Source organism: Orcinus orca, chromosome 18 (genome assembly GCF_937001465.1).
Source record: "Orcinus orca chromosome 18, mOrcOrc1.1, whole genome shotgun sequence".
Classification (NCBI taxonomy): domain Eukaryota; kingdom Metazoa; phylum Chordata; class Mammalia; order Artiodactyla; family Delphinidae; genus Orcinus; species Orcinus orca.
Window position 1 is genome coordinate 73576659 of NC_064576.1, and position 26692 is coordinate 73603350.

Here is a 26692-nt window from a genome sequence, read left to right on the forward strand (position 1 = left end):
GAATGGTCTATCTATCCCGGTCCTCTTTCCACCTAAGCTCTGTAAGTTTTGGTGTGCAGTTTTGTGGAATGCATGTTATTTTGTTAACAGAACTGCTTGTGTTATAGTCTGGGCTTTTGCCCTCATCACTGAAAGTGTTCTTTCTAAGGTCACCATGACCTTTTAATTTCCAAATCAAACCAGTGCTTTGGCCCTTATCTTATTTGCCCCCTTTATGGCATTTGCACAGTTGGCTGCTTTTTCTTTGTTGACACTCTTGTCTGGTTGTTCTGTCTCAGCCTACTCAGCTGCTCCATCGTGTTTAAACACGGGTGTTCCCGAAGGTTCCCTGTGTAACCTTCCTCTATTCCCGGGTAGGATCATTCTTCCATATTTTTACATAGTATCATTTTTAATATCTTTAATTCCTGTTAAGGATTTGCTGCCCTACTGGGAACTTAAGTATACCTGTTTCTTCACCTCTCTAACAATCTTAAGTTTTGCTTTTTAAATTTGTTTTTCCATGTTTAATAACTATATCTTAGCCTTTATGGTTATTTAGTTTGTAGGATTTTTTTAGTTGCTTGTTAGGCTCATTCCCAGGTGTTCACATCGTTTGTATTTCCTCTTCAATTCCTGTTCCTAGTCCTTCTATTCCATTAAAGACTAGCCATTGGCCGTGTAGATATTTGTGTATGATACATATTTTGAGAACTAAATCATTACCTGTCTTCTTAATCAAAAGTATTTTTTCTGATTCAGTTTTTAGTGTCAATTTTTTGTTGAATTAAATTTTTTAAAATGCATTTCTAATTAAATATGCTTACTTGACAAAAGTAATTTTTTCAGTGACATCATTTTCAAACATATTTGCCAGGCCCTTGCAGAAACACTCCCTGGAAGAAAATAATTGGACCCCCTTCTTAGCAAGGTGAAGAGAAAGCATGTCCGGAGAGAGTGTTGAGTAAAGAAATCTCATAATGATCCTTTTCAAGAACTTGAAATCCAGGACCTAAAATAAATCTCCAGTTCATGAGGGAAATTTTATTACTCTTATCATTAAGGAATAGCTTTCAATTTTAATTGACTTCTGTCCTTAATTTTGATTGAAATTTTAGATTTTTAAGAATACTGTTATTGAATGAAGGTCTGCAGCCCTAGCCACAAGACTGTCGCCGATCCTGCCCACCCTTTCCTAAACTTCTTACCGCAGCAGGAGAGTAGGTGGGGTCTGTAGAGCCGTGTCGGGGTCTAGGCGCGTAGGCCTGGCTCCTGTACAAATCCCCAGTTCTTCCACCCGCTCCTCCAACTGGGCATTATTCGTCACTTTGTCCAGTCAGGGTGTCAGGTGGAAAGAACTGGCACCTTGCAGCACTGCTAACATCTGTGTATAAAGACTTCCTTTAAATGTTTAAACAAACATATATCTGCCCCTTTGTTGGCCTAAGTAAGTAAAAACAAGCAAGTTAACAGCCCTTATTTCTTGGTGCTTACGTAAGTTTCCCCAGTACTTAGAAATATATTCTTCAAGTTTCATAGCATATCTGTAATTCCACTGTTGCAATTCTGTTTTTACAAACCAGGAGATATGTTTTCCTCTCCTCCCATGCCTGTCATAAATTTGAGCCTTTGCTGTGCCTTCCTGCAAGTGGTAAAGCTTCAGATGTATTTCCACCCACTAACAGGTGATGTGCAGTGTGGGGTGTGAGAGCGGAGAGGCACCAGAGTGCTCAGGGTCTAAGGCAGGACGCAGGGGGCTTGTGGAGGAAGGTGCTGGTTTCCACTCCTGTGGTCCAGCCGTTTAACCTGTACAAGGGGCTATGAAATCAGAACCTCAGGATGATTCTCACAGTGCAGGGAGAACTGTACTGGTGTACTACACTGTGTATGTTATTTCTGGTACTAATAGATTCCTGAGTACATGTTTGTGCAAATGCCTTGTTTTAGATTTGCTCCGTGGAGTGGTAAGAACTTCGTTTGAGTGGAAATGCTTGTGGGTACTTCCAGGTGCTTTTTGCGTAGAAGCCATTGCCATTGTTTTGTTGTGGTACAAACTGTTAATCGCTTTTTTTTCCTTTCACATCATCTGGAAACCACCTGACGCTCTCTTTCTAGATGCCCTGGAGCTTCTCATCAGAGAGTTGCCCTGGAGAGACGGAAAACTAGTAAAGCTCAGACGGAGATCGAGAATGAAAGTGGAACCATGGTCATAGATCTTCCAGCTACTTTATCACCCGAATCGGACTGTTCAGGGCCGACCCTGACATCGGCGTCCCTTCCCGCCTGGACAGAGGAGCCTGGCCTGGACAACCCCGCCTTCGAGGAGAGCCCTACCGGGGACAGTACGTGTCGGCCGCCTGTGTTCCTCGCCTCTTCTCAAACCGGGCGTTGCCTTCCTCCCCACCACTCCCTGCTGCTCTCCCAACATGCGTTTTCTTTCCTCTTTAAAAAATTAATTTTGAGATATAATCCACATAGCACATAACTCACCCTTTAAAGTGCACAAGTCTGACAGTTTGCAGTTTAGAAGCAGAGCTCGGAACTTACTCTGAGGAAGGTGACCCTTCCCTCCCTCTTCTGTTTAGTCCATGATTCACTGGTTGTTAACCTGCTTCTTACTAGATGTTTGTGTGCAAACGCTTGTTGCTTCTTGACTAAGAAAACAACAACATCAAGAGCAACAAAAATAATACCGCAAATTAAGCGTTCCCTGTGTCACGCGTGTGCCGGACCCTTCCCATCCGTTAGCTGACTAAATGCCGCTGACGGTGCTGGGAGCTGGTTTGTGACAGGAGAGGCCTAAATCTTGAGACGAATTGGTCGGCTCGTGCCGCCGGGGAAGGGCTGGGTGTATATCTGACCCCACGGCCACGCCTGTGACTACTGCTCTGCTCTGGTGGCCGCCACGAATCTGACTGTACAGCCACTAGGAGTGAACAGAAGGCCTGTAGTCATGGATCTTGGGCACGTCTTGATGGTTGGCTCTAGGTATTTATTTTTAAATATACTTTTCTTGAACAAATCTTACTACAAATTCAAATTCTTCCTGCCCCAGCCATAACCCTTTTCCAAGAGCCACCCCTTCTTAGAGCCTCAGGGACTCCTCTCTCACCCCGTGGCGATCACGTACCACAGAGTCGTCTTTATGCTTCTTTGCATGGCTTACACGTGTTCCACCGACCAAACCGTCTCTCGTCAGTTAGGTCGAGATGACGTTCTCTTACTACTGCTCCATCAGATCACTGTGATCTGAGACATAGTAGCCGTTTGTGATAATTCGCTGATCACCTTTGGGACAAGAAATGTTTAGATAATCTTAACAGATACTTTTTGTCATTCTGCTTTCCTTATCCAGCGGTATTGCATAGTTCTTTACCATCTGCTAATGTAAGATGACTTATTTACCTGAAGATGATAACCGAAATATAAAATGTTTCTCTTTCCATCTATTTCTCTCTCTCCTTTCTAACTTGGCAGCCACACAGCAGCCACTTAGTTTACCAGAAGGCGAAATCACCACAATTGAAATTCACCGGTCTAATCCTTATATTCAGCTAGGAATTAGCATTGTGGGTGGCAATGAAACGCCACTGATTAACATTGTTATCCAGGAAGTCTACCGGGATGGGATAATCGCCAGAGATGGGAGACTTCTTGCTGGAGACCAGATTCTTCAGGTATCCGTTTTAATTACTGTGTTAACTTGCGCTCTTTTGTTCTTATTCATAAGTTTAAAACAGAACATTGTGGGCTTCCCTGGTGGCGCAGTAGTTGAGAGTCCGCCTGCCGATGCAGGGGACGCGGGTTCGGGCCCCAGTCCAGGAGGATCCCACATGCCGCGGAGCGGCTGGGCCCGTGAGCCGTGGCCGCTGGGCCTGCGTGTCTGGAGCCTGTGCTTCGCAACGGGAGAGGCCACAACAGTGAGAGGCCCGCGTACCACAAAAAAAAAAAAAAAACATTGTGGTACTTGAGTTGTATATAGGTTAGTTTTACTGCTATTATATGCAAAACAAGTCAGAATTTATCTGTAATTTCTTCTGTTTCCCCATATGCATGGAATGTAGTTTTTCTCCCTACTTTATTTCCAGTCCCGCATGTGGCTGTGCTTGCAGTGCTTGGGCTCTTGGGGCCGGCTGGGCTCTTCCCGGCTTGGTCTGCAGGGCTGGCTGGTTCAGAGCCGTCCCACCCATGCTGACATCCTCTGATCCCAGATCCAGTGTTCTCATCCACCCATCACCTGCATTGTCTAGTTTACCTTCCTCTACTACACTGATTACGACCATCTGTAAAAGACAGACCGTGCAGCCCTGGTTAGTTACAATTTATACCATGGGATTTAAGCTGGCATTCAGAAACCATGCCTGTCTCCTTGGCTCCCTAGTGTGCACTCCACTCTTTAACCCTTGGTGCTGCCCTCACCTTCTCTGTCAGAAGATGATATTTAAGAAAAAACAGCTATTCCCCGAAAAGAACTAGCTTGGGACAAGGTGTTGTTTTCTTAGAGGGCACGTGGGGCTGAGGGGAGAAGGAGGGGAGGATTCTTCTGTATGGGACTGGACTTCTGTGGCTACTGGCCAGGGTATTTGAGTCATACAAGTGTAGATGATAGTTGAAGCTAAAAGAAATAGTAACCTCCAGAAGGAGAGAGAAGAAATACAAGGAAAACTATCTTCTAGGAACCCAAGCTCCAGGACTCCTCCCTCCTTCGTTGTTTGGTCCTCACCATGATGTGCTGACACCCACCCCTCACTCCCCCTTTCCCTGCTCCCTCTTCAGTCCAGGCCCCCACTGCTGTGTCTAACTCTGTACACACCCCACAAGACGTCCCTGCCGCCCAGCTCTCCGCTCTTCAATCCGACAAAATCACTGCCAGCTTAATATATCTGTAACTCTGCTTTCCTTGGGAAAATGTGACTAGAGCGTCACACCCAGACTGATTCATATTCACGGTCCTCTGTGGTCTCTTGCACAGCCTGTCATCTTCATCTTAACCCTTCCTTTTTGTTTCACGCATAGCAGCTGTAATGTTCTAGGCACTGTACTAGCCACTGAGAATGCAACTAAGAGCAAGGTACTCCCCCAGTCCTCATGGAATTTATAATCCAGTGGAAAAGCCAGACATGGCAGTCTTCTTGCCGCCACCTCACTCCCGATTCCAGGCTGTCCCACCGTGCTGGCTTGTCCACCTTCATCCTTAAGAGCTTTGCTCAGCCCTTCTCGCCCGTTCTGACCTCTCCTTACTTGCATTACTGACAGCGTTCACTGCTTTACTCTTCAGGTCTTGGCGTATAATCACAGTGAACTATTTAAATGGGCTTGGCTTTCTGTGGTGATTGCAGCCACCCTGACAGTACCAGTTGTGATACAGATTTCTCATAGTGCTGTGCATGTCATAAGCACAGGAAATACTTGCTGAATCAGTAAAAGAGTGGACTTGGCTATAACATCCTGTCGGGAATAGCCATCTCCTTTATTAAAACAAAACTTGGACCCTCTAGGAATTTTTCCACTCCCACTTGTACGCTGCCCCTCACGGTGTGTTATTCCCACTTTAACACACTCAGGCCCCAAACCCTTCCTTCATTGCCCTTAGCAAGGCTGACACAGACTGAGCTTTCTAGCAAGGTTTTGTTTCTTACTAAATACTAAGAAGAAGTAGGGGGTACAGGAAGTGTAACCAGTCCCGCTTATATAAAATCAGCTTCCTGATCATACCGTAGCTAGCTCTTCACTGTGTTTACTAGTAAAAGATAGCTATTTACTGTATGCCGTATTTGCTGTCATTTTATGACATTAGTACTCTGGCTCTGCCAGGCTGGCAAAACCTTCCCTGTGTTCCCGACTTCCCAGCTCGCAGTCCGAGTCTGCTGGCCGCCCTGACATTTTGACACCCGGGCGGCCCAGACCAGGAGAGCCCGGTGGCTCCTGTCTGCAGCTCGTACAGCGTTCTTTCTCTCTCCCATTTTCTCCCACTTCCAGCCTCTCTATTAATAAGTGTGCATTCATTTTTGTGTTTTCTTTTTTGCTACCAGTGATGTACTAGCCTTGGGTATTAACATTTGTATATATTTCTCATTCTTTTCCTAAATTCTAAAGGTAAAAACAAATGCTTTGGGTTTTTTTGTTTTGTTATTTTTTGCGGTACGCAGGCCTCTCACTGTTGTGGCCTCTCCCGTTGCGGAGCACAGGCTCCGGACGCGCAGGCTCAGTGGCCATGGCTCACGGGCCCAGCCGCTCCGCCGCATGTGGGATCTTCCCGGACCGGGGCACAAACCCGCGTCCCCTGCATCAGCAGGCTGACTCCCAACCACTGCGCCACCAGGGAAGCCCCAAATGCTTTGTTTTTATCTGCATTTCTTTGAATACCATTGAGGTTAAATAGTTTTTCAGGCTTTATTTGCTAATATATTTCAGCAGTGGGCCTTTTACTCTTCTATTTTAGAGAACTGTGTTTAGTAATATAATTGAATCCTTACAACTCAAATAAAATTATAGTTATCTGAAATTATTGACTACATTTTTGGAAATTAACTCATAGCTATAAATTTGTATTGTAGAAATTCCAAGGCACTATTATTGTTTACGGAGGCACACATATTAATATCTCTAGTAATGATCATCTTAATAAGTCCAGTTGAATGATTCAAATTGGTAAGAAAAGTAAGAACACATAACCTGGTTAATGGTTTCAAAAGGATCTCTCCTACTGTGGGCCCTGACTTCTGCTCGGCCTCTGACTGGTATGCTGGAGCCAGTAAGTAAAGCCACGCCCCTTGCCCAAATGTGGAGTATTTATGGCCATTCAAAAGTAAACGCTGGGAAATAAGGCTGCTTGGAATTTTTTTACTACCTGGTTTACTGCCTGGTCCAACTCTGTATAAGATACATAAATAATACAGGGAGCCCATCTGAGAATCCCCAGGAGTGGGAAAGATGGTTTATTTACAGAGCAAAGCGCTGCCAAGCCGCCTGTGCTTCTATTTTAGCAAACTGTGCAGTGACAGGGTGTGGCTTCGGTCTCCCCGCATCTCTCACTCACTCACACACACACACACACACACACACACACACCTTATTCTACTAAACAGCCTCTTGGAAGAGGAGACCCATATAACCTTCAAGGCCTTTTGTGATGCAGCCTTTTGAGCAGTTTGAAGAAAAAAAATAGTTATAAATTACATCAGTGTCACTGTTAAAGATAATATAACTTTTGAAGCATTATGAAGAATGGGTATTTTCAGTTTGATCCATCATCAGTGACTGAGGCATGTTCAGTTTTGAAGGAAAATAATTGCAGCCATATGTTCATTGCATTGGTACAAAACACATTTAGCCGAAGTGGTAGAGTTTACTATTGCTGGTGCTATTTTTACGAAGCCTGGAGACAGTATTTTATCTGGTCTCTGCTTTCTCTGCCTTTTGCCAGCCATCACACATTCATGAAGGAAAAAATCTTCTTCCAGCTGTGGGATATTCCACACCTACTTCACAAGGATACTGTGAGGCTGCATGGTTGCACACGGCTATGGCTGGATTTCAGCCAGATATTTCGTAAAGTCATTTGTGATATACCTGAATATAAGACGGAAAGCTGTGAGCCTAGAGATAGGTAGCTCTTAGCTGAGTAGCCAGAAATGATGGTTTTTGATTAACGAATTCATGTCAGGCTAGTTTTGTTAGAAACTGCCTTAATTCTCTACTTGACCCTGTATTCAGTGTTTTTATTGAGGGCTTGGATGGCTACCAAATGCATAGATGTTGCAGACTGGGGAGAATAGCAACTTTGTGTATGCCATCTATGAATTTGATGACTGAATTTTTAAAGATGCCAACAGGCCAAAATGAACAAAATTCAAGTTAACAGTGTTCAAAACTATCAACCCGAGATTAACAAAGCGGGGAGGTCTTGCTTCACATAGATTTCATGTGAAAAAAATTTAAGGAGTTTAGGTGATCACACCTCACCCAGAGCCTGTCACATAACCGGTGTTCAGAGCGCTGGTTCCCCCTCACTTTCACCTCAGGCAGATTCAGAGGAGCTCTCACTGTGATAAATACCAAGAACTGTGCTAATTCCTCTAACTAGGTAAATAACTGAAGGTGGGTATATTTTCTCAGTGACGTTACAGGTCCAAGGATCAGTCACTGTACTTATTTCAGGGTTATAAAGTTTAATAAGTAAATGCTCTGTATTAAATTATGCTTATTTTATATGTTACACTTGTGTGCCAAATAATTAGTGGAATTATGATTATCGGCTCTTCTTGAAAGTAAAAGTCACTCATCTAATATAAGGCTGTATACTTGAGTGCACCACTTTCCTTAAAACTGTTTTCTCTAGCTTAAGTGTATTTCATTTTGGAAAAGTAACTTTGTAATCCAGTAGCACTTCAGTTTCTGTTCCACTAGAACTAGTCTTTCATGAGCACTTGCCCTATCTGATGTTGTCTAGTCGTGCACTTCCTGACCCTATGAAGTGGATGGTAAACACGTTTTACAGGTGAGGAAACAAGTTCTGTAATTTGCCCGAGGTTATCCAGTTAATACGGCAGAACCAAGGACCCTCATTCAAGACTATTATTAAAGCCTGTGATCTTGACGACTATTCTCTACTTAATGCTAGTCACTGTAAGTTAATTTTAGGAACTGTACGTTTTAAAATGTCTTTGGAGTGCTTGTCTTTGTAAGTAACGATTGTGTATCATTTTCACAACGTCAGTTTCCTTCGGAACCCTTATATGAACATTGCTACAAGCTGGGAAGATAAAAGATTGTCACGCTTCGGCCGTCACCCTCTTTTCCAGGTCAACCACCACAACATCAGCAGCGTGTCCCACAACCACGCCCGCGCCGTGCTGTCGCAGCCCTGCAGCACGCTGCACCTCACCGTGCTCCGGGAGAGACGCTGCGGCGGCCGCGCGCACAGCCGTCCCGTGGGCGGCTCACCCCCGGAAGAGGTTTTCCAGGTGGTTCTTCACAAACGGGACTCTGCCGAACAGCTCGGCATCAAACTCGTCCGAAGGACCGACGAGCCGGGCGTCTTCGTCCTCGACCTGCTGGAAGGGGGGCTGGCGGCGCAGGACGGCAGGCTGAGCGGCAACGACCGGGTGCTGGCCGTCAACGGCCACGACCTGAAGCACGGGACACCCGAGCTGGCTGCCCAGATCATCCAGGTAAGCCCCCCTCGCGCCCACTCCAGACCCTCAGCCTTCCTGCCGTCGCTCAGCCTTGCTTCTCACTAGCAGGTGACACAGGGATCCAGGGGGTGCTTGAGACTTCGTTGGACAGTCGAGCACAGCTACCTAATTCTTCACAGTCCACACCAGTCTAAGCTCAGCCCAGGTGACTCCCTTCTGGTGTGCACACCCATGAACTTGTGGGCGGGCTGTTTCTGGAGGAAAGGCCCTACGGTTTCACGTGGCAGATGGCAGTGTCCACACTTCACAAGGGAGAAGGTGAGACCCCAAGGAGCTGTGGTCACCAAGGGTGTAGCTCACCTGGTCTCTTCACTCACCTCTCACCTTTACTGCACAATCCATGAAAATGAGGGGGAAAATCACTTTTTATTCAGAGCAACTTATTTCTATAGTGCCTTTTTTTTTTTTTTTAAGGAATTCAGAGCATTTCAAACACATAACATTGTCCTCACAGTATCTCTGGAGGTAGTCATGATTAGAGAAAAAACGTTTTTAGTAAGAGCATCAAAGCAGATACATTAAAACCATCCGAGAAGATCTTTAGGCTCTGCAGCGTGCTGTGGCGTTTAACGTGGCTGTCTCCTGCAGCCTTGTACGAGGGTGAAGCAAAATGGGAGCGTTTAAGCGAGCACCACACACACTACCAGTGGAAACCAGGCATTAGTTAATATAACCGAACTTTTGGAATTAAGGTCGGTTGATAGTCACGAAAATAGGTATATATATGTATATATATATACATAGAATCAAATAACAATGAGATGTTAACACTAAGAAAACCCACGTCTCACTCCCCTTTAACCTACTGCCTTTTCTCCCACTTTTTGGTTCAGTATAGCCTTAAGGAAACACACACACACGCTCACAGCCATATTGCATTGAGAGGCGGTTCAGGTATTGGTCTTATTTCATAGACTTGAGGCTTAAAAAAATTGAATGCCTTGAAATCCCCTCAAATCAGAGGCAGCATTCGGGGCACCAGGAGCTTTACCTGTGGATCACGCCAGCTGCTGCACTGCTGAGATCAAGTTCATCTTGCGGGGGGCAGGGGGAGAAGAAGAAAGTTAATCCATTTTTGGGATTTGTTAACAGAAATAGGCAAGTCGAGTGGACTTTCTGAAGTGAGAAGTCCGATCAGTAAGATGGAAAGGAAGAGAGAAATATATTGCCTGTATATATTTCAGGCAATGTTAAAGTACACTAATTCCTAAATAGATGGTCCTTACTAAATTTCTAACCAAAATGTAGAAAATATAGTTACACAGGTAGAAAATATAGTTACACAGGTAGAAAACACATTTAAAATTTTTCATAATATATTTTATTCAGATTTTTATAATGCAAATAGTTGCATATTTTGTGCTGTGATTTTTCCCAGACTATAGAAAACTCAAGTTGCTCAACTTCTTTTTGAAAAAAAATTAAGTCTTATTGAGGATTATAAAAATAACACATATTGCATGTCTAGAAAGGAGCACACTGAAGATAAAATACTGAAAAGAAGTTACAATCAAATTCAGTCTAAACACCCCAAGCTATATCAGTGTTAAGTGTTTGGAGAACATCCTTAGAAACTTTTGAGTGTGTATGTCCACAGATAGATACAAATTTACACAATACTTACACACATGCTTATCTTGTAAATTCTGAGTTTGCAACTTTGTCAGCAGTATGTTGTGAACTTCTTACCATGAAAGTGTAGAACCCCATCATGATCTTTACAATGTTCCCCTATTGACAGACTTTCACGTTTTGTTTTCATTTTAAGACATTTTGCTAAACTTCCCTCCAGAAAGATCAGATCATACCAATTTATACTCCCAGCATCAGAGTGTACTACTCAACTATGACTTAAGCGTATTGTTATGTGAACATCTTGCATTTTTAAAAATCTTGAATTTAACAGAACTTTTTTTTGCTGTGTTTGAATTCCTGACATATTAGATGTGCAATCTGTTTAAAGTCAGCCTAAACCCAAATGTTGGTCCATCATTTAAGTCCTAAATGCCCACTTCCATCACATGCACAGAATTTTGTCTTTCAAAAAATCTAGAATGATCAAGGATTTGTTTCTATTAATAATAGGTTTTGCATACGCAGGGGTTTTCCAGTGAAAGTTGAAATACTAATTAGAGTATTTGGTGGTTATGAGGTAGTAAGCAGTAATGAAACTAATTCTGTACATGTACATTGAAGTAAAGTCACAGATGGAGCGTCTCGCCACTTCACACCGTGCAATCAAATGATGTGAAGTGTGAGAATTTTCAACATCAGGATTCTACTTTGTATTTACCCCTTAGATCAAGTACCCAGACTCTGTGCTTTGGGAATCTGGCCACGTATTGTTTTTCTTTCAGTTATTTTGAGAAACTTGTTTGAAATTTAGTTGAATAAAATGCTTGAATAAGCAAATGTTTTTTAGATGGACATAAAAATTAACACTTATTCTCCAGTTTAAAAACTAAAAATAATACAGTGATATATGTCAATTTATCTCAATAATACTTGGGGAAAGAACTGAAAATAGTGATTTCTTAACATTACTGACTGTAATCATGGGGGAGGTCCCCACTTTCTACCACAATTCCTTGAAAGCAGGCCATCATAATTTCCCATAGGAGTAATAATGCAATTGGGAGTTGTGGTCATGACCAAGAGTCACCTTCAAATAAATGAGGCCTGTACTTTAAAAGCAAAGATAAAATAACTTTTAAAAATAGATGTACATCTACGTTTAAAATATATATGGATATAGATAATGGGCCTCTAAATTTAAACTGATAGTCACAAACCTCTAATACGATAATTAACACAGGTGTGTGTGCAATATTTATATAAATACAATCTTATACAGGATCTCTAGAATCATTCTTTCCGGGATTATTTAAGCTGATGTCCTATTTTTGACTCAAACTTACAGCAAACAGAAACTAAGCTGTGCATAGTTTCACTGATGATTACTTCCAAAATAGCCACCATGGAATTTATTTGTAAAGTCGCAGTGGATTTTAATCAGGTTTCGAATCAGTTCTTCCTCTTTTATTCTTTCCTTTGCTCTCTCCCTCACAACGCCAAGGCCAACCTTGAAGGGGCAGAGAAGTATCAGAAGAAAGTTACCCTTCAGGAAATCATGGGGAAAGAACAAGGGCAGTTTGCTTTGCCTGGGTTGTTGTGGAAGCGGGCTTGGGGAGAGTCTGTCCAAGAGCCGTGCACATGCGTCTCAGCTGCAGACGTCTTAAAACATGAGCTCACGAGAAGAGCTCCCTTCTCTGACCACCGGGTACCTGCAGTCCCCCCCAGGCAAGGCACTGGCTCGGTGAGGAGTGCCTGTGCTTTGTGAAATGAGAAGCATCGTTAATGACTGGCAGTCGTGTCTGTGTGTTTTCTCCAGGCTAGTGGCGAGAGGGTGAATTTAACAATTGCTAGACCAGGGAAACCCCAGCCTGGAAACGCTGTCCGAGAAGCAGGAACTCAGAGCAGCCAGCACCACGCACAGCCGCTGCCTTACAACAGACCCAGCTCACATAAGGTAAGGTGCCTTGTTTGTGGTTCTTAATTCATCCCCCCTCAAAGGATGATCATTACAAGCTGGGAGGATTTATGAGGGCTGTTAACTCTGTTGGAGAAAGTGCACTAGGTGTTTGGGATGTGCAATGTGTTTTGCTGCCTTGGAGAGTGACTGCATTGTCTCAGTCCCTCAACCAGTAGAGTTTCTTGGTGGGGAAGGACCCTCTGCCAGGTGATTGATGAGAAATGTTTGTCCAGAAAAATCTTCGGTTTGTTTAGTTCTGCTTGAAAGTGGGGTTTATCTCGGCTTACTCATTTAAATGTGACAGTTGGTTATGTAACTGAAAAAGCATAGTGAAGACAATGATTGACAGCCTGTACTTAGCAACTGGATAGCTTGCCTACAACAGAATTAGATATGTGCATATTAAATATATAACTCATAAACTTCGATAGCTACATGTATAGCATATTTTTTGTTATATGAATAGTATAGGAAGACTACCCTGAATATTTTAAAATTCCTGTATGTTGAGGATTTTCCCTGCTTCTTCAGTGTTTTACTGGTTTTATAATATATACCAAGGTCATTTACCTGTGCTGAGAATCTTGGTACTGTCTCACTTTAGTTGCAGAAATTTTAAAAGGGTGGTAGTTCATTCTTCTTTTTTTTTTTGGTAGTTCATTCTTGATATTGTTTCCTTCATTTGAACTCACTTTCTGGTAGGCTGGGGTTTCTTTGGTTTTTTGTTTCCTTTTTTTTCGGCTGAGCATGTGGGATCAAACCCGTGCCCCCTCCAGTGGAAGCACAGAGTCTTAACCACTGGACCACCATGGATGTCCCAGGCTGGGGTTTTTAAAATGATGTTTACTCAACTGTGTGAAAATATAAGCTAAATATGAGCTTCCAAAGTCCTTCTCTTTAAGTAAAATTATAAGTTACTAAACAAAAACATCTGTTGGTCTGCTTAAAACCACAGGAAGTTCCCTGTGTGCTAAAATGACTTCTTAAGGTAAGTACAGTATTTGAGAGAATACTTACCTTTGGAATGTCACAGGTACCCTAAGAAAGCATCCCTTAAAGGCACAAGTACTTTTCGCCCATCAGGTTTATCTGGTTTTCAGAGCTCAAGTAGAGACTTGTCACTGGTCTTTGGTTTAGTTAATATTTTTAAGAAAATGTAACCACAGACTTGTTCTCATTTCTGAACTGAAACAAAGTATGAAGGAAGCCTATAATATTGCCTTCATGATGATGACTATGAAAAAGGAGTTATTGTTTTGGAGTTTTGAATAGTTTCATATGGCTTGTCCTTTATGCATTACATATATATTCCTAAAATTACAATATAAGGCAAAAATTGATTATTGACCCTTTTATGTCACTGAATTTTACAGTAATTTGAACATGAGTGTCTATGACATGATTTTTAAGACAATTTTTAAAACTGTACTTAGTCATCCCAACGTTCATATAGAGAACTCTGCTTATTTGTTTGGGGAACATATTCTTCTCTCAACTCTGCTGCTCTTATTGTCTTTAACTTTCTGTGACAACGTTTTAAATAGTAATGCTGAATTTATTCTTATTCTGTGTACTCTGCAACTCTTATTGGTTAGAACAGCCACATGCAATGTACTTTTAAGTGTTAGCTATTTGCTACTAATATACTGCATTTGTTATATAAAATCCTGATTTAGAAAAATAAGGGTCTCCTAGGGAAAATAAACAGATTCACCAGAAAACATGTTCAGATGATTATAATCATCATTAAAAATTACAGTATACATTAGCCTGCTACTAGGCCTCTTAGGTAGCTGCTTAGATAAACATTTGTATGATTTAGAACTTTCCTTGAAGTATTCTGAGTATAATCTTTGAAGTCTGGTTTGGTTCCTGAGGAAAAAATAATGTATATATATATCTGAGCCATCTAGAGGAATAAAACAACCACCTTTAATTGATTAAATACCTGCAAGCCAAAATTGCTTATAAATATACTCAAGACTGAGTTTACATGAGTTGTCTTCATAATAAAGTGGGTTTTGCCCAATTTTGAAGGATACTAAGATAGATTTCATACCTTTAAACAGGAGACTGCCTTAGGACATTTCCAAGTTTTCTACTAGGTCATAACATTCTCTAGAAACACCAGGCTGTTATTGCAGGTGGTTCCCTTAATAAAATTTCAAGAGTACATGGATTCCAGGACCAGAGAAAGGGAGATGGGCCTGCAATTCCAAGGCCTGAGTCACAGATTGTCAACACTTTCAAATAATGTCACTAAGGAATGTTATAATTCCGTAAAGGTAACTCATATTTCTATTGTTGATATTGTTAATAATGTTATTATCTACATTTTCTCAGAGCTGATAAATGTTGGAAACCTTTTGAGACATTAGCTTACACTGTTACACTTAACAGGACAGTAATCATGTGGTGTGGGTACATATAAACAATATGTATACATATGTGCACATATGCAAAGCATATGTTTAGATATTTGCATCGGCTCAAATCCCTACACAGGAACTTACAGTTGTATGGTTTGGGGCAAGTTACATGACCTCTCTAAGTTGTTTCCTCATCCACAAAATGGGGCCAATAATAGTACCTGCTTTCAGGACCACCGTGAAGATTAATGAGATGGCGCATGTAAAGCTGTGAGCTTTTGCACATAGTTAAGCCTTCGATAAATGTTATTTTAATATTCGTATTGCTTATGTACACCTTGATTTTGTTGAATTCTAATTCAGAAAAGTGGTATTTTAGATTATCCTTTTCTTCCAGGAGTATCTCAGTAATAGGTAACAGTAACAAATGTCAGTAAAAATAGCTTTTCCCTGAGAATATAGTTTGTTGGGGATTTCCCTGTGATTAACTTCAAAAATTCAATTATTTCATATCCTTTTATCTTTTCACAAATTTTGAAGGTAGATTTGCACCTGCTTCATGATTGAGTGCTCTGATAACCCTTGTTAGTCAGAATCAGAAGAGAGCTCTGTAGCTTTTTTCTGGCAGTTAGTAAAATCCACACTTTTATACTATGTCAACTTTTCTCTCAAAGAATATAGGAGAAAAATGGAAGTAAAATTAATTGGCTTCTTCAGAATCTTAAAATTGAAATGCATTATTTACTTTTATATTTGGGCTGAAGGTAATTATACAAATGATATGCTTATTTTACTTTGACTTCCCCTATGTCAACAGTCCTGAGTTTTTATAGTCCTGTGAAAATACAGTAGTCCAAAGTTTGCCATTGTGATCCGCAGGGCTCATGGGCCTCTGAAGAACTGTGTATTGCTTTCAGTTCTATAGTGATTTTTTTTTTAATGACTTTAAAATTGCCACGTTATGTCTATACTTTAGCTGTCATTACTTCAACTATATATATTATTCATTATCCAATAAATTTTTCCTCTCATGTTCAGGATCTTGCCCAGTGTGTTACATGCCAAGAAAAACACATTACTATAAAGAAGGAACCACACGAGTCCCTTGGAATGACAGTAGCTGGGGGCCGAGGAAGTAAAAGTGGCGAACTGCCCATCTTTGTGACCAGTGTGCCACCTCATGGCTGCCTTGCACGTGATGGCAGAATCAAGAGAGGTAAGCTAGGATCTTGTACAGTTTCACCACATCTCCCAAAGTCAACTCACATTTTTAAAAATAATGTCTACAAAGTTTCCTATTAAACATGGCTTTTTAAAATCCTTTAAAATGTCCTGTACATAATGGAAGCATAAAGCCTCTCTATATAAGGTTAGAAAAATGCCTAACATAAAGGGAGATTGCTGAAGCTTAATAATCTTTCTAACAGTTACTCTGACTGTTGGATTATTTTATGTTGGAAAAGACCCTCTAAGAGATTTATGCTTCCAGCATTATGGTAGACCAGATACTTTGAAGGATCATCTCACTGAAATACACTTGTTGCTTATTAAAAAGGTGTCTGGGTGGGAGGAGGATCACAGAAGAGGTGGAGCAGAGACAAACTTAATAAAAAGGAGTGGTTTTTAGGGATTAATTCATTCACAATTTCACAACCCCCATTGATTGATACTATATAATTTGTGTGGGTGGGGGTGGTAGTGGTAACAGTAGCATTCTCCATACACTTGGTTCATATGGAAAAGTGAGTCTTGAAAGCTATTTCTCCAAAAATGAAGTCATACACAAAAATTAACTGATCCAAGACCTAAATGTAAGAGCTAAAACTTTTAGAAGAAAATCAAGTGTAAACCCTCATGGCCTTGGCTTATGCAACAGATTAATCAATGGTTATCATAGATATGACACCAAAAACACAAGCAATAAAGACATAGAAACAATCAATGAAACTAAAAGCTGGTTCTTTGAAAAGATGAACAAAATTGATAAACCTTTAGCCAGACTCAAGAAAAAAAGGGAGAGGGTCTAAATCAATAAAATTAGAAATGAAAAAAGGAGAAGCCACAACCAACACAACAGAAATATAAAGGACCATAGAGACTACTACAAGCAACTCTGTGGCAATAAGGGACAACCTAGAAGAAATGGACAAATTCTTAGGAAAGGTGCAATCTCCCAAGACTAAACCAGGAAGATATAAAAAAATGAACAGACCAATTACAAGTACTGAAATTGTATCTGTCATTAAAAAACTCCCAATAAACAAAAGTCCAGGACCAGATGGCTTCATAGGAGCATTCTATCAAACATTTAGACAAGAGTTAACACCTATCCTTCCAAAACTATTACAAAAAATTGCATTCTGTGAAGCCACCATCACCCTGATACCAAAATCAGACAAAGATACCACAAAAAAGGAAAATTACAGGCCAATATCACTGATGAACATAGACTCAAAAATCCTCAACGAAATACTAGCAAACTGAATCCAACAGTACATTAAAAGGATCATACACCATGATCAAGTGGGATTTATCCCAGGGGTGGAAGGATTTTTCAGTGTCCACAAATCAATCTGTGTGATACACCACATTAACAAATTGAAGGATAAAAATCATATGATCATCTCAATAGATGCAGAAAAAGCTTTTGACAGAATTCAACATCCATTTATGATAAAAACTCTCCAGAAAGTGGGCACGGAGGGAACCTACCTCAACATCATAAAGGCCATATATGACAAACCCACAGCTAACATCATACTCAATGGTGAAAAGCTGAAAGCATTTCCTCTAAGATCAGGAACAAGACAAGGATGTCCACTCTCGCCACTTTTACTCAACATAGTTTTGAAAGCCCTAGCCACAGCAATCAAGAGGAGAAAAGGAAATAAAAGGAATCCAAATTGGAAAAGAAGTGAAACTGTCATTGTTTGCAGACGACATGACACTATACACAGAAAATCCTAAACGTGCTACCAGAAAACTACTACAGCTCACCAATGAATTCGATAAAGTAGCAGCATACAAAATTAATACACAGAAATCTGTTGCATTTCTATACACTAACAGTGAAAGATCAAAAAGAGGAATTAAGGAAACAATCCCAATTACCACTCCATCAAAAAGAATAAAAATACCCAAGAATAAACCTACCTAAGGAGGCAAAAGACCTGCACTCTGAAAAATAAGACACTGATGAAAGAAATCAAGGATGAGACAGATGGAAAGATATACCATGTCCTTGGATCAGAAGAATCAATACTGTCAAAGTGACTGTACTACCCAAGGCAATCAACAGATTCAGTGCAATTCCTATCAGATTACCAATGGCATTTTTCACAGAACAGTAAATTTTAAAATTTGTATGAAAACACAAAATGCCCCGAATAGCTAAAGCAATCTTGAGAAAGAAAAATGGAGCTGGAGGAAACAGGCTCCCTGACCTCAAACTATACTATAATGCTACAGTAATCACAACAGTGTGGTACTGGCACAAAAACAGAAATATAGATCAACGGAACAGGATAGCCCAGAAATAAATACACGCACTTATGGTCTGTTAATCTACAGATGGCCAAAAGGCATGTGAAAAGATGCTCAACGTCACTAATTACTAGATATCACCTCACACCAGTCAGAATGCCCATCATCAAAAAGTCTACAAATAATAAATGCTGGAGAGGGTGTGGAGAAAAAGGAACCCTCCCTACAGTGTTGTTGGGAATGTAAATTGGTACAACTACTATGGATAACAGTATGGAGATTCCTTTAAAAAATAAAAATGGAGCTACCATATCCTGCAATCCCATTCCTGGGCATGTATTTGGAGAACATCATAATTCGAAAAGATATGTGCACCCCGATATTCATATCAGCACTATTTATAATAGCCAACACATGGAAGCAACCTAAGTGTCCATCAACAGATGAATGGATAAAGAAGATGTGGTACATATTACAATGGAATATTACTCAGCCATTAAAAAGACGAAATAGTGCCAGTTGCAGCAACATGGATGGACCTAGAGATCATCATACTAAGTGAAGTCATACAGAGAAAGGCAAATATCATATGACATCAACTTATATAGGGAATCTAAAAAAAATACAAGTCAACTTATTTACAAAACAGAAACAGACTCACAGACTTTGAAAACAAACTTATAGTTACTGAAGGGGAAACATGGTGGGGAAGGATAAATTAGGAGTTTGGGATTACAGAACCCTTATAGCTCAATAATAAAAGACAAATAACCCAATTTAAAAATGGGCAACTGATCTGAATAGACATTTCTCCCAAGAAAATACACAGATGGACAATAATCACTTGAAAAGATACTCAGTGACATTAGTTATTGGGAAATGCAAATTCATCACTAGGATGAATATAGAAAAAAAAGACAATAACATTTGGCAAGGATGTAAAGAAATCGAGACTCTCATATATTTGCCAGAGAGAATGTAAAACAGGACAACTGTGCTGTAAAACAGTTTAGCAGTTCTTCAGAAAGTTAAACAGTTGTCACATGACCCAGCAATTCCATTCCTAGTGAAATGAAAGCATGTTCACACAAAAACTTGTACGTGAAGGTTTATAGCAGTATTTTCCATAATAGCCAAAAAGTAAAAACATCCCAAATGTCCATTTACTGGTGAATGGATGAAGAGACTGTGATTTATCCATACAATGGAATATTATTTGGCCATAAAAAGGAATGAAATATTGACACATTGTACAATATAAATGAATCTTGGAAACATGCTAAGTAAAAGAAGCCAGTCAGAAAAGACCACATGATTCCATTTATATGAAATATCCAGAAAAGGCAAATCTATAGAGATGGAAAGTAGATTAGTAGTTGTTTAGGACTCAGGGAAGGGAACTGATTACTAATGGGTACAGGGTTTTGGGGGTGGTGATAAAAATTTTCTAAGAATGACATGATGGTTGTACAACTCTGTGACTATAAAACCATAAAATTACAGACTTTAATTGAATGGTATATGAATTATATCTTTAGAAGGCTTTTTAAAAGTTATTTGTTCTGTTGTGGAATTTGAGGTAATTTTATTTCCTTCTTGTTATTTTATGTTTTCGAAGTTTTCTACAAAGAGAATGTTTTGCTTTAATAATCTGAAAAATGATGAATTGGGGGAGGATTTTCCGTGGGCTTTCTTAGTACAAACATTTGTGCTTCCTATAAAACTAATCCTTTTCCTTCCTAACCTTTTATATGAGCCTCATTGCTCTTTTTTATTATATTACTTGGCAGAGCAACAAAGACTAGTTTTCTTCTTCAAGCAGGACATGTTCAAATCACAAGTTTCATTTCTTTGTGTAGGCCCAAGGGTATCTTCTCTACATACTGAGATGATTGCGCTGAGTGAACTATGTAGGGCTGTCTAGATGTATAAAACCGTATCAGTATAAAGTAGAATATATTAAAAATTCCCTTCTAAGAGCAAAAGATCAAATCACTTTCTAATTGGAAGGAAGGGTAAGAAGAGAAATGAAGGTGCCCAGGGCCCGTCCACAGCTGTACCAGGGCTGATGATGTGGACCCCAACTGAATTCCAGAGCCTCGAGCCAAACCTTTTCCTACATATTATTACATTATTTAAAATTTTTGAATTGTTTAAAATTTTTGAATTGTTTTGGAGTGTTGTCCATGAATTGGATTTTTCCTCAGTATTCTAAGAATTATAAAGAGAAAAATGGTCTTTTCCCTTATTATGTCATCTGAGTTTTTGGAACTAACCTTTGTTAATTAGTTTACAGATAACAGGATTTACAGGGAAGTAATCACTTGGTGGCTCATTTTTCTTGCTCCCTTATTTGAACAGGTGACATCTTGTTGAATATCAATGGCATCGATTTGACCAGTTTAAGTCACAGTGAGGCTGTGGCTATGCTGAAGGCCAGCGCCACGTCGCCCACGGTGGCCCTGAAAGCACTGGAGGTGCAGGTTGTGGAGGAGGCCACCCATGGCCCAGATGAGCAGCCCAGCACTGTCAGCGAGAATGAGTATGATGCCAGCTGGTCCCCGTCATGGGTCATGTGGCTTGGGCTGCCCAGGTACTGCAGCTTTTCTGTTGTTTTATGGAAAATTGCAATTGCAATCTTCATCGGGGTATAGCACAGCAAATTAAGAACAAAGCTGAAAAGATTTACCTCTGTTTACAAAAATAAATAAAGCTATTCTGTTCATTCCTACAAAAGGCTCCCCAGTGGGCCAGCTATGAGATTGGGTGGTCAGTCTCTTGCTTAGAACAGCTTTACCAACATTCACTCTGATACATGCTTAGACTTATGTGCTTTTTTTCACCGGAAAAAATAGGTCAAAGTGTGGCGCCTTTCCCTATCCCAGAAGTATTTCTAAAAGCCCTACTCTTCTTACAAAGGAGTGTAAAACTGAGTTTTTATTGGACATAAGAGTCTTTAGGCCACACCCTTGGTGTTCAAGCGTTACTGCTCTTGACCCCCTTTAGGAGGAGGTCACAGCTCATGACCGGCTCACCAGACAGGACATTCTGTAGTTGGTCGGTGTCTGGTCGTGAGACATTTTGGAACCTCCAGGTGGTAGTTGTGTAATTTGGTATTGAGGTAGAGAGGATGTGAATTACCATCTTCATTTGTTTCCAACTCAGTTTAGATTCTTATTGTACAGAAGAATCCTGAAACTGAAATATGATGAAACGTTTTGACTTTTACACTGGTATGAAAATGACTGATTCTTTAAGCAATAAGAATATGCCCGTTTCTGAGCCATCTAGCTTCATGTGGAATAAATTTATAATAACTAGCATTTATACAGTGCTATATGGTTTATAAAGTACTTTCACATGAAGAATAACACAAAAAGCAAGGATACTATTGGATTTCATTTATTAATTTAACTTGCTGACTTGTCCTCTCAGTTAAAAGAAGAAGAAAAAAAAAGTAAGAGGGCATAAAACTGTAATAGAATAACTGTTTCAGGGAACTCTAGGGCCCCTGTGGAGAGATTTTTCATGACAGAGATGATTAACTGCTTCATATGTTTAAAAACTGATTTTTTTCCCCATTAAAAAGTCAACATAGATTTAAATGGTTCCTATTCAACTCCTGCAGACATGCCATCTAAGTTGTGAGGTGTCAGCTGTCAGAAGGAACCTAAGTGATCTTATTAAACACTCAGCCCAGAACTTTGTGTGTGAAGTTGTACCCTCATGCTGAGCAGTTCTGCCCAAGTGCCCAACTCCGCTGCTGCACAGGCCGAGACCAACGGTGTCCTGGAGAAACCCCCATGCTTCTTGTAGCTTTCCTTATTTGTTATTCCAGGCTAGTTTTGGGGTCAGTATCTCTTCCTTTGTTCAGAGCATTTTCTGATGTGCCAGGAAGAATAACAAAGATTTTAGATGAGAAATGCACAGGATAGTACAAGGCAATCTACAGAGTCGATGCAATCCCTATCAAATTACCAATGGCATTTTTCACAGAACTAAAAAAATTTAAAAATTTGTATGGAAACACAAAAGACCCCAAATAGCCAAAGCAATCCTGAGAAGGAAAAATGGATAAGTGATCAAGATGGCGAAGTAGCAGGACGTGAAGCTCACCACCTCCCACAAATACATCTACATGTGGAACAATTCTCACAGAGTATCTACTGAATGCTGGCAGAAGACCTCAGACTGCTGAAAGGGCAAGAAAATCTTCACATAACCAGGTAGGACAAAAGAAAGAGAAAAAGAAAGTGAGACAGGAATCAGGACAGGACCTGTGCCCCTGGGAGGGAGCTGTGAAAGAGGAAAGGTTCCTGCATCCTGGGAGGCCCCCTCACCAGCAGGAAGATTAGCCAGGACAGAAGGGGAGCTTCAGAACCTCAGAGGAGAATGCAGCAGCTGGTTTTATGGCAGCCAGAGCAGTGGGAAGACTGCACAGATGGTCAGTGCCACCACCCTGCACTCCCCAGCCTGAGACACATGTCTGCCCGTACAGGTGGATGCTGGAACTTGGCCTTTGGAGATCAGACCTGGGGAGAGGACTGGGGTTGGCTGTGCAGAAACAGCCGTGGGGGTTGGGGGGCTGACATCTACTGTGACTGCACCTGAGGGTATACATGGAGGAAGCCTGGGCCACCTCAGAGGCCAGGCACCATTGTTTGGGGGATGCACAAGGGGAGAGGCAGGACCTTCCACTGTAGCCTTTTCCCCTGTGTGTGCGCTCAGAGGTCAGGACACTGCCTGCACAGGCTCCAGGAGCAGTAGCAAGCCACCTCCTGCCCAGACGCCAGGAGCAGTCACAAGCCACTGCCACGTCCCTCCTGGACTACAGGAGTGGTCGTGAGCTACCTCCGCTCCCATCCTGTGCTCCAGGGGTGAGCCTGAGCTGCCACCACCACCCAGAATCCCAGGCAGGCACCAGCACACTCCCCATCAAGGGGATAATGATCAGCACATGCTGAGGAAATAGGCGACACGCATCCATACTAAAAACCACCCTCGCACCAAATATATTAAACCCACACACGCTACACAGCAACGCCCCTAAATATAAATAGCACTCCAAGGCCACAGAGTAAGAGATACATAACTAAATATAAAAAATACAATATAAGAAATGTAAGTAACATGAAGAAGCAGAGGAGCCACTCCCAATTAAATGACCAACAGAATTCCCCAGAAAGAACAAACAATGAAACAGACCTCTTCAGTATTTTCATTATCTCCTTGTTGAAATGGGTGTCTATTAGACTGAAGGAATGAAGAAAGGCTGTGGACAGAAATGCAGAGTACTGTAGAAATGAGCCAGAAACTATAAAGAGGAACCAAGAAAAATAAGAAAACTCATTTGCAGAGATGAAAGCTGAGCTAAAGGCAATGAACAACAGAATGAATAAGGCAGAAAAACGAATAAGTGACCTGGAAGGTAGAATAATGAAAATCACCCAATCAGGACAGCAGACAGAAAACCAAACGAAAAATAATGAAAGCAATATAAGAGACGTATGGGATAAAGTGGGCCAATCTACTTATAATAGGAATTCCAGAAGGGGAAGAAACAGAAAAGGGGACCGAAATGTATTTGAAAAAATTGTGGCTGAAAACTTCCCAAACCTAAAGAAGGAAACAGATATCCAGGTACAGGATAAACAAGATAAACCCAAACAGACCTATACCAAGACATATGATAATAAAAATGGCACAAGTTAAAGAGAAGATTCTAAAGGCAGCAAGAGAAAAAGAGTTAATAATAAAGGAAGCCCCCATAAGGCTATCAGCTGATTTCTCTACAGAAACACTGCAGGCCAAAACGGAGTAGCAAGATTTCAAAGTCCTGAAAGGGAAAAATATGCAACCTAGGATACTCTACCCAGCAAGATTATCATTTAGAATAGGAGAGATAAAGAATTTCTCAGACAAGCAAAAACTAAAAGAATACAGCAATACTAAACCTATCCTAAAGGAAATATTGAAAGGTCTTCTCCAAATGAAAAAGAAGAATCTATGGAAAAGAAAGTCACAAGTGGAAAGTAAATCACTTAAATAAGCCAGTATACAGATTAAAAAAAAAAATTCTGTGAAAGTGATGATAAACACAATGAACAGCAAAAGGATGAACATGAAGATGTAAAAGAGGACACCAGAATCATAAAACGTGGGGGAGGAGAGTAAGAAAATGTAACTTTTTTTTCCTAGAATGTGTTTGGCAGTCATAATATAGGCTCAATCTAAGGCAAATAGATACAGGAAGGGGGTAACATACTTGAAAAACAGGGTTAACCACAAATCTAAAGTATACAATAGATTCACAAAAACCAAAGAGAACATAAGTATAATACAAAAGAAAATCATTAAACCACTAAAGAAAAAGGGACAAAGAAGAAGTATAAAACCAATGAGAAAACAAGGTTTAAAATGGCAGTAAATACGTATCTATCAATAATTACCTTAAATATCAATGATTAAATGCTCCAATCAAAAGACACAGAGTAGCAGATTGGATTAAAAAAAAAAAGAGCCCACAATATGCTGCCTACAGGAGACCCACTTTAGGGCAAAGGACACATACATTGAAAGTGGGGGAATGGAAAAAGATATTTCACGCAAATGGAAATGGCAAGAAAGCGGGGGTTGTAATACTCAGACAGACTAGACTTTAAAACAAAGGCCGTAAAGAAAGATAAAGAAGGACACTATATAATGATAAAAGGATCAGTACAAGAAGAGGATTTGACACTAATCAACATATATGTATGTACCTATTGTAGGAGCACCCAAATACATAAATACTAACAAACAAAGGGAGAAATGGACAGGAATACAATAACAGTAGGAGACTTTAACACCCCACTCACATCAGTGGACAGATCTTCTAGACAGAAAATCAGTAAAGCAATAAAGATCCTAACTGATAGAACAGAACAGTTAGACTTCATTTATATATTCAGGACATTACAACCAAAAAAACCCCAGAATACACAATTCTTTTCAAGTACACATGGAACATTCTCTAGGATTGACCACATACTAGGGCAAAATACAAGCCTCATCAAATTTAAGAGTATAGAAATTACCTGAAGCATCTTTTCTGACCACAATGGCATGCAACTAGGAATTAACCACAGAAAAAGAAATGAGGGGGGGAAAATGGTTACATGGAGACTAAACAATATGCTACTAAAAAACCAGTGGGTCAACAAGGAAATCAAAGAGGAAATTAAAAAATACCTTGAGATAAATTACAATGAAAACAACCATACAATATCTACGGGATGCAGCAAAAGCAGTTCTCAGAAGTTCATAGCAATACAGGCCTTCATCTCAAATAACCTAATAAAAGAATAAGAAGGACAAACAAAACCTAAAATCAGCAGGAGGAGGAAATAATAAAGATCAGAGGGGAAATCAATAAAATAGAGATTAGAAGAACAATAGAAAAATAATCAGTAAAACTAAGAGCTGGTTCTTTGAAAGGATCTGGCCAGGCTCACCAAGAAGAAAAGAGAAAGAACCCAAATATACAAAATAAGAAATGAAAAAGGAGACATAACAATAGTGCAGAAATACAAAAACCATAAGGGAATACTATGAACAATTATATGCCAACAAATTCAACAACCTAGAAGAAATGGACAAGTTTCTAGAAACAAACAGCCCACCAAAACTGAATCAAGAAGAAATAGGTAATTTGAACAGAGCAGTCACTAGAAGTGAAATAGAATCTGCAATTTTAAAGTTCACTACAAACAAAAAGTCCAGGACCCAGATGGCTTCACAGGCGAATTCTACCAAACATACAAAAAGGAACTTATACCAATATTTCTCAAAGTCTTCCAGAAAACTGAAGAGAACACTCCCAAAGACATTCTATAAAGCTATCATCACCCTGATACCAAAACCAGACAAAGACACGACCGGAAAAGAAAACTACAGGCCAGTATCTTTGATGAATATAGATGCAGAAATTCTCAAGAAAATAACACATAAGATCATACACTATGACCAAGTGGGACTCACCCCAAGTTCGCAAGGATGGTTCAACATAAGCAAATCAATCAATGTGATATACCACATCAACAAAAGACAAAAACCACGTAATCATCTCAACAGATGGAGAAAAAGCATTTGAC

General features: G+C 40.3%; 1 protein-coding gene and 1 long non-coding RNA gene across 6 annotated transcripts in view; one reads left to right on the forward strand and one right to left on the reverse strand.

The window, feature by feature from the left end:
- The window catches only part of LNX2 (ligand of numb-protein X 2), an 88425-nt gene that overhangs the window by 52753 nt on the left and 8980 nt on the right, over window positions 1–26692 (forward strand). For all 5 annotated transcript variants that reach the window (XM_049701295.1, XM_033409331.2, XM_049701294.1 and 2 more), the window contains 6 exons: window positions 2095–2321; window positions 3457–3656; window positions 8784–9152; window positions 12568–12705; window positions 16116–16293; window positions 20922–21153. In XM_049701295.1, the coding sequence (XP_049557252.1) occupies window positions 2095–2321; window positions 3457–3656; window positions 8784–9152; window positions 12568–12705; window positions 16116–16293; window positions 20922–21153 (1344 nt within the window). The remainder of the gene's footprint in view (window positions 1–2094; window positions 2322–3456; window positions 3657–8783; window positions 9153–12567; window positions 12706–16115; window positions 16294–20921; window positions 21154–26692) is intronic.
- Window positions 10457–26692, reverse strand: part of LOC117197433 (uncharacterized) — a 37575-nt gene continuing 21339 nt past the window's right edge. The window contains exon 4 of the long non-coding RNA XR_004478061.2: window positions 10457–12258. This is a non-coding gene — a long non-coding RNA (uncharacterized LOC117197433). The remainder of the gene's footprint in view (window positions 12259–26692) is intronic.